This window comes from Engystomops pustulosus, chromosome 5 (genome assembly GCF_040894005.1).
Source record: "Engystomops pustulosus chromosome 5, aEngPut4.maternal, whole genome shotgun sequence".
NCBI classification, from domain to species: Eukaryota; Metazoa; Chordata; class Amphibia; order Anura; family Leptodactylidae; genus Engystomops; species Engystomops pustulosus.
Genome location: NC_092415.1, coordinates 193,299,278 through 193,313,471, shown reverse-complemented (window position 1 = coordinate 193,313,471; position 14,194 = coordinate 193,299,278). Strand labels below are relative to the sequence as shown.

General features: G+C 44.4%; 1 protein-coding gene across 1 annotated transcript in view; it reads left to right on the top strand.

Annotated features, from left to right (window-relative positions):
• The first annotated feature begins 7,022 nt into the window (after window positions 1–7,022).
• The window catches only part of MALRD1 (MAM and LDL receptor class A domain containing 1), a 235,355-nt gene continuing 228,183 nt past the window's right edge, over window positions 7,023–14,194 (top strand). Inside the window, exons 1-2 of the mRNA XM_072154795.1 lie at window positions 7,023–7,061; window positions 7,680–7,773. Coding sequence (XP_072010896.1) covers window positions 7,023–7,061; window positions 7,680–7,773 — 133 coding nt within the window. The remainder of the gene's footprint in view (window positions 7,062–7,679; window positions 7,774–14,194) is intronic.

The window sequence follows — 14,194 nt, the reverse complement described above, 5'->3', positions numbered from 1 at the left end:
ATTTACCAATATTATTTCAGCGCTTCTTGCGCATCTGTTTACATTCCCCTCACCTGCCATATCCTAAACTTATAAGAACGCTACTACACTTGATCTTATACAAAAGGTTCTTAGAAGTGCTGTTTGGGGAGTAGCCTACAGACAGGGGCTTGGATTGGCGAAAGCTCGCCTGGCAGCGGAGCGCCAGCTCCATGCCAAGATCCAACTAACATAGTTTTAACTGCAGCACCTTTAATCTACTACTAGTTCACTGCCTCCATACATGGTCCCCTTATCAAACGAGCTGTGTCAGGCAGAATTTTGGGTTGTTTTCATGGCTTCCATGTTAACTTTGTCGCCACCCTGCTGTGTAATCCACAAAACATACTGGCAAACTTTTATCATGTACCGATATTATTTGAGCGCTTCTTGCTCACCTCCTTTGGTTCCTCTCTGCCACCCATTGGTTTGAAGCCTGAGTCCATTTAGGGTATGTCGCCATGCAACTCTCTAGCCTGCCGCTGCTGCCGCTGCCTCTGCATCCCGTCCCCTATAGTGTCAGGGTCAATTATTGGATGCTTTAGATGCTATCTAGCCTCATTCAGTCACTCTGTCATGGCCATGCTGTTGCCCATAATTTTGGCATAATGGTGCGATTAAGCAGCCTCAGAGGCATCCATGCATGCTGCCCCTGCTGTTTCCTGTCCATTTCCGTGGTGTTTCCATCCTTTTCTGAGGTTCCCAGGTGTTTGGCCAAGCTTCCCTGTGCAGAGCCTTGGTCCCCTTGAAAAATGCTCGAGTCTCCCATTGACTTCAATGGGGCTCGTTATTCGAGACGAGCACTCGAGCATCGGGAAAAGTTCGTCTCGAATAACGAGTACCCTAGCATTTTAGTGCTCGCTCATCTCTAATCCTTATCAATATTATCTCTGGTGGGCTGTCACCATCATAACGGCTGGTGGAAGTTTACCATTAGTACTTCTGGTGGGCACTCACCATCCTTACATCTGGCAGATCCTTACCATCATTACCTCAGTTGAACCCTCACCATCATTAACTCTTGTGGGCCCTCTCAAGCGTTACTTCTAGTGGGCTCTCAGAATCATACCTCTGGTGGATCCTTACCTTTATTACCTGCCGTGGGCCCCACCATCATTATCTTTGGTGGGCCCTCACCATCATTATATTTGGTGGGCCCTCATCATCATTACCTCTGATGGGCCCTCTCCATTATTACCTCTGGTGGATCCTCACCATCTTTACCTCTGATGGGCCCTCAAAATATTACCTCTGGTGGATCCTCACCATCTTTACCTCTGATGGGCCCCCATCATCATTACCTCTGGTGGGTCCTCACCATCATTACCTCAGGTGGGTCCTCACTACATTACCTCTGGTGGATCCTCACCATCATTACCTCTGGTGGGCCCTCTCCATTATTACCTCTGGTGGATCCTCACCATCTTTACCTCTGGTGGGCCCCCACCATCATTACCTCAGGTGGGTCCTCACTACATTACCTCTGGTGGATCCTCACCATTATTACCTCTGGTGGGCCCAAGCAGCCCCATTGAAGCAATGACATGCAATTGTGATATTTGAAAATCCATTCTCTCATTACAATATTTTTCCATATTGCTCCACACTTTTCAAACTGGCACCTTCAACTTCAGAACACATCGTACAATATTTTCATCTGTAGGGCTTTTTTTTTTATGTTTTACGTATTTGGCATTTAGCTAGTAATTAAAATAAGCTAATTAAATCACAATGAAAAACCAACACTGAGGCTGCTGTTCATTTATTCTCCAACAATAGCTTCAGGATAACAGAACATTTCTTTGCACTTGGAAATGTCTTAAGAGCATTTGGAGAATAATTTACATTACAGAACGCCAGGTGTTGGAGTTCACTGAACAATAAAACATCCTTAAGGGACTCAGTCTATAAAACTTGACACTTATGGTGGAATTTGACCAACTTCAGTGTCTGAGTTCTGGAAAACTCGGAAACATAAGAGAGAGAAATAAGTATTAATATTCAAATAAATAAGTGTTTGTCCGATGGTCTTGTGGGAGGTTTGACTTTTGTAAAAAATTGAGATCTTTTTATGTCTTGTCAGAAGGCCCTAAAGATCAGTTGATTCAAACCATGGATGGAACAGGTGGTGGTCATCCAGGCTTATTGTAGACACAGGTCCCATTTACTTTAAGGGGTTTCGAGGAATTCTGGAAAAAAAAACTCTATTGGTCATATCATGGGTACCAAAAAAAGGAAAATTAACTTTTCCTGCTCTGGTTCACACACTCTGGCAAGAAATTTGGACCTGTCTTGTCCAATCAGTGGCCTCTTTCTGGAATATTAAGCATCAGCTTATCACAATTAATGTCCTGTGGTCTGAAGAGACCACTGATTGCCCAAAGTGGGTCCTGATATGGGATGGGCAGATGTCCCAAGAAGTTGAACAACACGGGAAATGGGACCTAGAAGAGGTTTAATAAACTTTGTTTTAGCGCTCCTGACCTGTCCCTTGGGGTTCTCCAGATCTCTAGTGTAGTGGTAATGCAGGTACCAATAATATAAGCGGATTAGTGGGACAGTTGTGATATTATTATTGACCTACCTTTTGGATAGGACCTTAATAGTCAAAGCTCGAAATGCCCTTTTATTAGTTCCTTAGATATTCCTTTTCCATACTAGACATTTCGGAATATTTTGATAGATGATTGTGGTGTCATTTTTTGACTTAGTGTCTTAAAATGCTGTAATAGTTTTCAATGTTGAGTATATGAGACTTCATAGATTTTTGGAGTTGTGACGGGGGGAAATAATATGAATCAATGAGATACAGTCAAACCCGTGTATCCCCTTTAATAGCGCTGTCTGTTTTAAAGACCAAGCTGCTTTGATGCTGCATAGTAGTAAAATAGTGGTGAACAAAAACCTTCATACCGCATCTGTTCCATTGTCATGAAATCGTTGAGGTGTAATACAATTGAAAGATATATTTAATTTTCTAATTTAATGAGTTAATGAATTAGATGACTAGCGAAAGTATAATACTAATATGCCAGATTCTACACAGTAAAACAGTATAGCCATCATATGTAATACATTTTGGGTTTTGCAGTTGTGCAAAACGCGTTGTCTTAAGGCTGGTTTCACATTGTGTTTTGGTATATGCTAAGCTTATACATCAGGAAAGCACCTGATTTATACGTGTGTCCATTGAGGGTTAGTGGCAGGCGGAGGCATAGTTGTTGCCTCCGTCTGAGCCCTATACCCATGTATGTCCAAAAATGCAGGAAGGAAACATTTCATCCTACAGCTTCTGTCTGAGCGACATTTGCACTCAGCGGAGGCAATGAACGGCTATTGGGAGCAGATGCAGCATATTGCACCTCTCCCCACATCCCCTCCGAGCGCTTACGTCCATATTAGGACAGTGACATCACTGGGGGAACACCCCGTTCACTCCTCCCCTCACATTCAGGGGGGGTTCCCAGGCAACGAATCACACTGTATAGACATACAGTGGGATATGTCTGTGCCATACATTGTAAGGATAGGTCCTCCTGACGTGTGCTTACAACGTATGGCCCAAATACGTGATGTGATCCCATCCTAAGTTTGCACTTTCCAATTAAAGGATATTCATTCTGATCACCATCTGAGTGGGTTTGCGCCTTTCCGAAAGTCCTCTTTTTCTTGGGTCTATCGTGGACATCAAGGTCCTATGAAACACCCCCTACGCTGATTGAATGATGTCTCTGACACCTTGGGAAGGACGTGGCTGGAACACTCCAACCGGATCTCATATTATAAAACTCATACCGGTGTTGTGCCTGTAGAAGGTTAGTATATCTAATTACCCTCTAAAAAATAAATAATATCATCAAAGGTAACCTTGTGCTAGGAAGTGCAATTGTTCTCAGATTTTTTCTTTTCTTAGCAATTGGTTTATTATAATGGCTAAATAGACCTTTCTGCTTCTGACCCAAGTGTCAGAACCCGGCAACACCGATATCCGAGTCATAACCTATCCTAATGCTTGGTTATTACTTGTGCCTCTCGGAAAACCCCTTTAAGGGACATCTACCATCAGGATGAAAAACTGTATGCATTAACACCTATGGAGCCTGGAGCCCCTCAGGTTCATTTTCATACAGTCCTTCATCCTGGTGGTAGATGCCCTTTAAAGGACACCTGTCATCAGGTCTGTGTCACTTGTCCTGTCACCTCTACCTGTTGGAGCAGCTCACAAGGATCCCATCCCAGCCTTTATCTAGTTATTTCATACATTATTCATTGTAAAATCATCTATTTTTTATCATGTAAATGAGGCTGGTCACATGGTCAGAGGCAGTGATGTCACCCCTGTTACCCCTCCCATCTCCTCCCCCTGCTCATGTCTGTGTGTAATGTATAGTAAAGCATTGCTAGTGTGTGTGCTGCATCTGCTGACATGTTCTCCCTCCCAATATACAGGTGAGAGACACAGACATCAGCTACACATGAATCTGACATGTTCTGCTGTAACATGGCTAGAAGGAGCTGTTGTATCTCTCCTAAACGCACACACACATGCACACACAGGCTGCAGGGGGCGTGGCCACCAGCACCAGGAAGCACAGCATTATACAGCCTCACATCATTATACAGGCTGTCAGTCATGCACTGGGGGTGTGGCTGTGCCTCCCACTCATGAATAGAGTGGACAGCTTGAATATGCTAATGCTTCATTGGACGGGTTCTCTTTAAGATCTTAGGCTATATTCACACTTCCGGTACCCTGCCCGTACCGTACCAGAGCGGGCAACGGCCGTGCACGGGGAGAGGAGGTGAGCGCAGCTCACCCCCGCCCCTCTCCATAGGAAGTTATGGCACACGGCGCCGTACTACGGTAAAGATAGGACAGGTCCTATCTTTTTCCCTGGTACGGAGCGGTACGGTGCCGCACGTGTGCTGCACCATACCGCTCCCGTAGGGCGCCGTGCTCCCTACGGTAGTGTGAATGTAGCCTTAAAGTAATTAATATACATTTCATACTTTCTGTAATAATAAGACCACACTATACTTTTTTGACAACACAGACTCTAGGGCTGAAAATCATTCTCCAATTTTGTGCTTTTCCAAGTGAGACGCGAGTTCCCGGAGTAGATCATGGGGTTGTCCACATATCATCACAGATGTGTTTTGTAGACATGGTTGATTGGTTAGGACATATATATCACTTGGCAATTGTCATCAGTATGTTTTATATGACAGGAGTGTATATATTTTGTCATAAATACTCGTAGAGCATTGGCAGGTAACCAGAAATATAAAAAAAACTTTCACAAATATCAAAATGTTTTGATGGGAAAAAAAAACCATTAGCAAATCTGGGTTTATTTAGTATTATGTGCCAGTTTTAAGAAAATAAGCGATAATAATGGATTCTCTTCCCGCAATGTCTTCTATGATAAATCAAAATGATTTCTTCCGGAACCTTTAATTCATTTGTAAATTCCCTTCAACACAAGTAGCAAAGATTGAGTGACTCTAACAAAAAGTACAAAAAAATTGGAACTTTGGAATGTTAAGATAAAGAGAAGTTATGCCTCAATCGGTAAATAAATTCCATGTACGAGAGAGGACCTGGCAGTATGCAGTATAATATAAAGCAGCTGCCGTCACTAGATCTTCATCTAACACTGACTGCAATGTGCACAGATGTTTCTTCGGCTAAAGTAGATTCTTAAAGAGGTTTTTAAAGCTTATGGGAAACAAGAAATAATATTTTATCTGTCTGTGGATTTGATTTCCGAATGTTGTCTAAGAGACTCCCTGGTATTCACCCTTTAACTGGGTTCTGGATTTCGTTGAAGGGAAACCACCAAGCTGCTACCTCTTGTACTCTCTATTTAGTGACAGGGGATACATGGAACCAAAGTGATTGGAGGAGACTTGGTTAGTGATTAGTGCACCTGTTCAGGTTCGGCAAGTTTTGCCAAACTTTGAACAAAAGTTTAGTTTGGGAACCCGAACCCAGTGTTCACTCCTACCCAGGGTCGGCTCTAGGGCAATAGAGCCTCAGTGGGCCCCTTCATGGGCCGCCCTCCAGTAGCCACACTGCTGCCCCTATCCAGGTAGCCACACTGCCCCCTTCCCCCTGTAGACACACTGTATCCCCCCTCCAGCTACACTGCCCCCCTCCAGGAAATAAAAAACCCCTCACCTTTCCTCGCTCCCCCAAGGCAGCGCAGGAAAACAGCCGCCATCTTTCTTCGGCATGCGCCCGCTGTACGCGCTGGCTCTGAAGCCATCACATACAGTGTGGAGCACTGCTTCAGGGGAATGAGGACAGGTAAGTTTAAGGGGATCATTTGTACAAGAGTCTTAAAGCGACACTGGTACAATTGATCCGGGGGCCCGAGTGGGCCCCTCCAGCACTCCGGGGCCCCGGCTTTTGCCTGGGTAAGCCGGGTTCTTGCAACGAGCCTGCTCCTACCATATACTGAAATACTGCATTATATGGTGAAAAGGCTATTTATCTGTAACAATGTGCTACCGGTACACAGTTACAAATTGCGTAGAATGACAGACCTGGAGTTTCATACAGAATCCAGGCTGTCATAGGAAAGGGCTGTCACTCCCCATTTACGTCAGAATTAACACTCACAATCCGTGCCACTGATGGTGGGTGATACTGGTGGGTGTTTTCTGCATGATATAGCAAACAGCTGCTATATTAGAACAGGGCTCAGAACTTCAGCCCTTTTCAAACATTCTTAATGGCACCTTGACATATAGATCCATCACATGTCATTAAGGTGGAAAGCTGCTTAATGGGATGTTCTCCTTTTCCCGGGTGAGCCCGAATGCCGAACCCAAACACGTACTTCCACTTTCGGGAACCTGAACCTGCATTGGACCCGCATTGCGGTTTGGTTCCGCTCAACCCTAGATGTGCTTAAAGGACTGGCCAAGGTCAGGACAGGGGGAGTTTTTTTTGCCATGGTTAACAGGTCCATAGGCAGACAGAGATCAGGAGAGGCGAGATGGGTCACAGATTGTGCCGAATGACAGGCCTGGAGTCTGTAAGGTAATTTTTGGACCAAAGAAGATGTATAGAGGTATAGAGCTATATAAAATGTACAAAAACAAAGTGTATAAGGATCCGTAGCTGACATCATGTTTCATGCTGAAAGTTTCCCTTTAATGCTTTTGTTTTTTTGCAAATAAGAGACAGTTTACTGAGTGGGCCACTACTTGGTTGCTGTTTACCTCTTAGTAACGTTGGGAACTTAATGTACTGAGATACTTGTTATGATTCCAAGTTGGAAGACTAAACTTTTTGGAATTTTCCCAGTTACCACACATTGATTGGAACGTGGTAATTGTCAGCAGAAGATTACTAACTGCCTTCCAGGTTTCCAATTCTCACACAGCTGAAAACCTAAAAAAAATTGAAAGTTTAAATATATTACAATCAGCTAAAAAAATGTAATTCTTCTTCAATCCCATTCTACTTATTAAGGTCCAGAAAATTCAATCAATAGTATTTCACACTTAAAGTAGCTAAATCGTATGAGTTGCCCACTGTCAAGAGTCAACATGGCTTATTTTTCTTGAAAATTTTTTTTTTTAAATTCAATAAATGTTATTTTTTAGAATATTTTTGTATTTTATTTTTAATCCTACATTTTACATTTCAGGTTATCATCAAAGCTGTTTCTTTGGGTAATGGGACATTGGAGTCTATTGCAATTGATGACATATCCTTTAGTGAAGGCTGCCGGCCGGTGACTGGTAGGTATTATTATGAGGTAAAGGCAATGGCATTTAAATCTTTAAAAATCCTTTAAATTTGCACCCATCAGAGCTCAGTCTGTTGAATTTTGCGTGATCGCTCAAATCACTGGTTTCCGATCTTCTTTTTTTACAATCTTGAGCCAATGCTTCTTATGAGAATATTATAGTAAGGGCTTCTTCACCTTTTTACGGGCCACCATTCTAGACTTGTGTATTTCCCGTCATGTAGTGTGATATCAGCATTACGAAGCATATGAGCCACGTCCACTGATGTTCATTATGCCAGCACTGGTAGACCGATTGATGAGCTACTAGTTGACTCTTTTTCCTGGATGGCTTGGCTTTAGAATGGATGGACTTCATTTCATCTTGGTTCTCACATGATTTGGCAATTCTCACATGATACAGTTTGGCAATTTTCCCGAGGGATAAACCACTACCGATTTTCTGCAGGATGCTTCTCATTCCTTGGAAAATCTTCATGGCTTCTCATTGATTCAAACCAGTGACCTATCTTTCTCTTGGGAGTCAACCAAACACAATGGGGCACTTACACTTACCCGGTCCAGACGCGATCTGACGCTGATTCAGGTCCAGCCGGGATTCACAATGGTCCGTGCACCGATATCCACTAGGTGTCGCTGCTGCGCCGAGGTCCGCTGGAGTTCTCCGGCGTTCACCTTCTATTTCTTGGTGCAGGTAAGTGTGTGTCAAGCGACACTTTTTAAAAAAAAATACTGCGGTTTTTCTGAATCCGTCGGGTTTTCTGACGGCCACGCCCCCAATTTCCGTTGCATGTAACCCGGAGCGATTGCACCAAAATCCGATCGTGTGCGCCAATCCCGGCCGAATTCGGCGCAAATCGGAAATCGTTGGGATACCCGACGGAATGGCGCATTTCGGACCCCTAGTAAATGAGCCCCATTGGTCTACAGGAAAATGTGAGAACACGTTGAAGTTTGTAGAATATGAATCATCAGGAGCAAAACGGTAACAATAAAGTTACATGACATCAATCTGTGTAAGTAAGTATATGCTAAATAGTTGCAGGTCAAATTTAATTATTAGATAGCCAAGATGATTGTCTATAAAATGATGTTAGTCTCTGGAAGTGAATTGCAGGACATTGTTACCGTTTGATCTCCCGTGTATATACATATAGGGGGAAGTTACGTCTGCTCTTGATATTTCCCCCACCCGCTATCACGGCAGATATACTAAGAGGCTCCGGCCATTCCTGGCATAGAATTATGATATAATCTGCGTTGGGAACTGACCTTAGCTTGGCCCTCTGAGTGCTCCGGGATGGCCTACTACATGCCCCTTTACACCCATTCAGCTCCAACACCTGTACAGGCTCTGAGAAATCCCCTCATAGTCACTTACATGTAAACTGTGTGATATATATAAACACATATACATTATACAGTCTAAAATGCCTTCCGATACATTTATGAAGGCTTTTACACCATTTCCATGGCCCGATTTCCAACTCGTCAGACTGGCATCATCAAAGGGGTGTGGTTTTGGAGAAATTAGTCCATGTGTCCAACAATTAAGGAGGGTGAGCCAAATTCACACACACTGTGATACATATAAACACACATACAGTACACAGACTATAGCACAAGGACTCATATACACACATTGTAAGATACATATACACACTGTAACACACATATACACACACTGTGATACATATAAACACACATACAGTGCACAGACTGTAGCACACATACAAACTCAAATACACAGTGTAACACACCACATATACACACTGTACCACACAACATATACACACTGTAACACACCACATATACACACTGTAACACACATTTTCACGCATATCCCCATCATAACACATACATTCAGGTCGGTAGTGTATTTGACCTATTTCAGCATCTTATATATGCCGCTCTCCGTGAGAAAGAAGTGCACATCTTATAAGTGTTGCTCTGCTGTTGCTTTAGCAGAGGACAGGGATACATATTGTTTCTAGACATTTCTTATATTCTTTCCAACCAAAAATAAATTTCCCCTGTGCTGCGGATCTTAGAAAGCAGTGCAGTGTGTCACCTGCTTGGCTGCCCAGACGTCTTCGGCTCTGAATTATTTATCAATATATTTTATTTTCACGGAATTGATAAGTTTTATCCAAAGTGAAAAAACCCCAAACCCTCCAAACATCCCATAATTCCAGGAATACAGTCATGTAAAGAAGAAACTAATGAATAGCCTGTAATTGACTGGAGACTTCAATAAGACAATGCCCGGGGGTCCAGGAATTACTGTTTTTTGTAACATTTTTGATGTGTTACTTAAAGTGGTTTTCCCAGGAGTTTCTTAAACCCCCCTCCCCCTGGTTCACCCAATTCCAGTCTCCTGGGCTTCAGCACTGCTGGGGACTTGGGGCTCATGGGAGTCAGTCAGTGGACTAAGCAGCACCAGGAGACAACTCTTGTTACATAGGATGAAGTGATCTCTCGGCTGAGGTTGGAAGGCCATCGTGATGCTTGAACTGGGAAAAGGAGAAGATTAAGTACGCCTTTTTTTGTAGTGTAATACAGTCTATGGAGCAGGTCCGGCTCCAGGTTTTAGTGGACCCCTGGGCGACAGAGCCCTGGTGGGCCCCTTTATGGCCCCCCCCCCTTCAGTAGTCACACTGCCCCCCTCCCGCGCGTGGACACATCCTCCCCCCTCCTGTATACACACTGCTACCCTCTCCCTCTGTATACACACTGCTACCCTCTCCCTCTGTATACACACTGCTACCCTCTCCCTCTGTATACACACTGCTACCCTCTCCCTCTGTACACACTGCTACCCTCTCCCTCTGTATACACACTGCTACCCTCTCCCTCTGTATACACACTGCTACCCTCTCCCTCTGTATATTCCCTGGCCCCTGTAAGTCTCCCCCTCACCTCACTGATGCAGGTCTCTCTGTGTGGTCACTGCTTTCCCCGGCAGGTCATGTGACCATGACGTCATCACAGGTCCTTCAGCCTCCGATGCAGCAGCTCTTGCCGGGGAAAGCAGTGAGTGACTGCAAATGTTCTCATAGCGATCTGTGTCCGGAAGACACAGATCGCTATGAGAGACGCCCGACACTGTCACAATTGACAGTACTCCGGGGCCCCGGCACTTGCCCAGGTTAGCCGGGTGCTGGCGCCGGGCCTGCTATGGAGGATGGGAGAAGTATATGCTGTGTAGTGTACTACAGTCTCTGGAGGATGTTCATAGGCTGCAGGGTGACTTGGACAGACTGAGTGTTTGGTCATCCACTTGGCAAATGAGGTTCAATGTAGATAAATGTAAGGTTATGCACCTGGGGGCTAAAATCCCACAAGCAACATATGTCCTTGGGGGAGTAAATCTGGGAGAGTTCCTTGTTGAGAAGGACCTGTGTGACTAGTGGATTATAGATTAATAACAGCACAATGTCAATCAGCCACCTGTAAAACTCTTGGGATAGGGATGTAATATTACCACTATACAAGGCACTGGTTCGGCCTCACCTGGAATATGCCGTCCAGTTCTGGGATCTGGTCCATAAAAAGGATGCCCTGGAGCTGGAGAGGGTTCAACAAAGAGCCACAAAAATGATGAGGGGTATGGAGGGTCTTAGTTATGAGGAAAGATTAAAACAACTAGATTTAAGAGGGATGACTACGAGGGGACATGAATAATTTATATAAATATATGAATGGTCCATACAAAAAATATGGTGGAAAGTTGTTTCAGATTAAATCAAATCAAAAGACAAAGGGACTGTATCTGCGCTAGGGGGTAGTTAATTAAACAAGGTTTAATCACCAGAGGAGATGAGTCTTCTGTACTGTGAGAACTGTCAATCTGTGGAATAGCCTGCCTCAGGCGCTGGTCACAGCAGGGACAGCAGGGAGCTTCAAGGAGGGTCTAGATGCCTTTTTACACCTAAATAACATTGATGGTTTGCTATTACAGGAATTGTTTCCCTAACATCCTTTCCTCATCGAATCCCTTCCTTTCCTTGGTTGAACAAGATGGACATGTGTTTTTTTCAACCTTATTAAATATGTAACTATGTAATATTACGAATTTTTCCGATTTGCGCCAAATTGCCCCGGGTCTTTGGCGCACGCTATCGGATTGTGGCGCATCGGCGCCGGCATGCAAGTGACGGAAATTGGGGGGCATGGCTATAGGAAAACCCAACGGATTCGGAAAAACCTCGGAATAAAAAAAAAAAAAGTGTTGCTTGACACGCACTTACCTGCACCCAGCAACGGATGGTGAACTCCGATGGACTTCAGCGCAGCAGTGACACCTGGTGGACATGGGGTGCACTACCTTAGTGAATCGCCGGAAGACCCGAATCCTCGACGGAGAACGCGCCGCTGGATCGCGACAGGACCAGGTAAGTAAATCTGCCCCATTGTTTGTATAATAGAAATTATACAATTTCCCAATAGACTTTTTCTAGACTTTTTTCAGTTTTTATGGTTTTCTAGATCTCTTCTTGCTAATGGGGGACTGATTGTATCAGTGGTCACAGAAGTTTGTGTCTCTTTGGGGCTGTCTGATAGTGATCTTAAGCAACATGGGTCAAGCATGTCGCCACTTCTCTATTCACAACAAAAAGCTTTTAGTCTCTCATTTTGCTAAATGCGGGGGGTCCTAGAGGTAAGACTCACCAGCAATCTGTTACTGTTCCATCTATCCTGTGAATAGCACAAAAACACAGTTGTTCGTGGTGCACAGTTTGCAAAAAAAAAATGTTTCTCTACTTTTTGTATCCTGTGATTAGCGGATCATTTATTTTGATGGCAAAACCACTTTAAGTGTGTCTGACCGTCATCAGAATGATTGATTGAAAGGACAATGGGGCAGATTTACTTACCCGGTCCATTCGCGATCCAGCGGCGCGTTCTCTGCGCTGGATTCGGGTCCGGCCGGGATTTATTAAGGTAGTTCCTCCGACGTCCACCAGGTGGCGCTGCTGCGCTGAAGTTCCCCGGAACGCACTGGAATACACCGAGCCAGGCTGAGTGAAGGTAAGTGCAAGCTCCGCGATACATTTTTTTTTTAAATGCGGCGGTTTTTCCGAATCCGTCGGGTTTTCGTTCGGCCACGCCCCCCGATTTCCGTCGCGTGCATACCAGCGCCGATCCGATCGCGTGCGCCAAAATCCCGGGGCAATTCAGGGGAAATCGGTCAAATCGGAAATATTCGGGTAACACGTCGAGAAACCGCGAATCGGGCCCTTAGTAAATGACCGACAATGTGTACTGATATGGTGACAGGACAATGTGATGTACTGATGTGGTGACAGGACAATGTGATGTACTGATGTGGTGACAGTACAATGTGATGTACTGATGTGGTGACAGGACAATGTGATGTACTGGTGTGGTGACAGGACAATGTGATGTACTGGTGTGGTAACAGGACAATGTGATGTACTGTTGTGGTAACAGGACAATGTGATGTACTGGTGTGGTAACAGGACAATGTGATGTACTGATGTGGTGACAGGACAATGTGATGTACTCATGTGGTGACAGGACAATGTGATGTACTGATATGGTGACCGGACAATGTGATGTACTGGTGTGGTAACAGGACAATGTGATGTACTGATGTGGTGACAGGACAATGTGATGTACTGATGTGGTGACAGGACAATGTGATGTACTGATGTGGTGACAGGACAATGTGATGTACTGATGTGGTGACAGGACAATGTGATGTACTGATGTGGTGACAGGACAATGTGATGTACTGGTGTGGTAACAGGACAATGTGATGTACTGATGTGGTAACCGGACAATGTGATTTACTGATGTGGTGACAGGACAATGTGATGTACTGATGTGGAGACAGGACAATGTGATGTACTGATGTGGAGACAGGACAATGTGTACTGATGTGGTGACAGGACAATGTGATGTACTGGTGTGGTAACAGGACAATGTGATGTACTGGTGTGGTAACAGGACAATGTTATTTACTGATGTGGTGACAGGACAATGTGATGTACTGGTGTGGTAACAGGACAATGTGATGTACTGATATGGTGACAGGACAATGTGATGTACTGATGTGGTGACAGGACAATGTGATGTACTGATGTGGTGACAGGACAATGTGATGTACTGATGTGGTGACAGGACAATGTGATGTACTGATGTGGTGACAGGACAATGTGATGTACTGATGTGGTGACAGGGCAATGTGATGTACTGATGTGGAGACAGGACAATGTGATGTACTGATGTGGAGACAGGACAATGTGTACTGATGTGGTGACAGGACAATGTGATGTACTGGTGTGGTAACAGAACAATGGGATGTACTGATGTGGTGACAGGACAATGTGATGTACTGGTGTGGTAACAGGACAATGTGATGTACTGGTGTGGTAACAGGACAATGT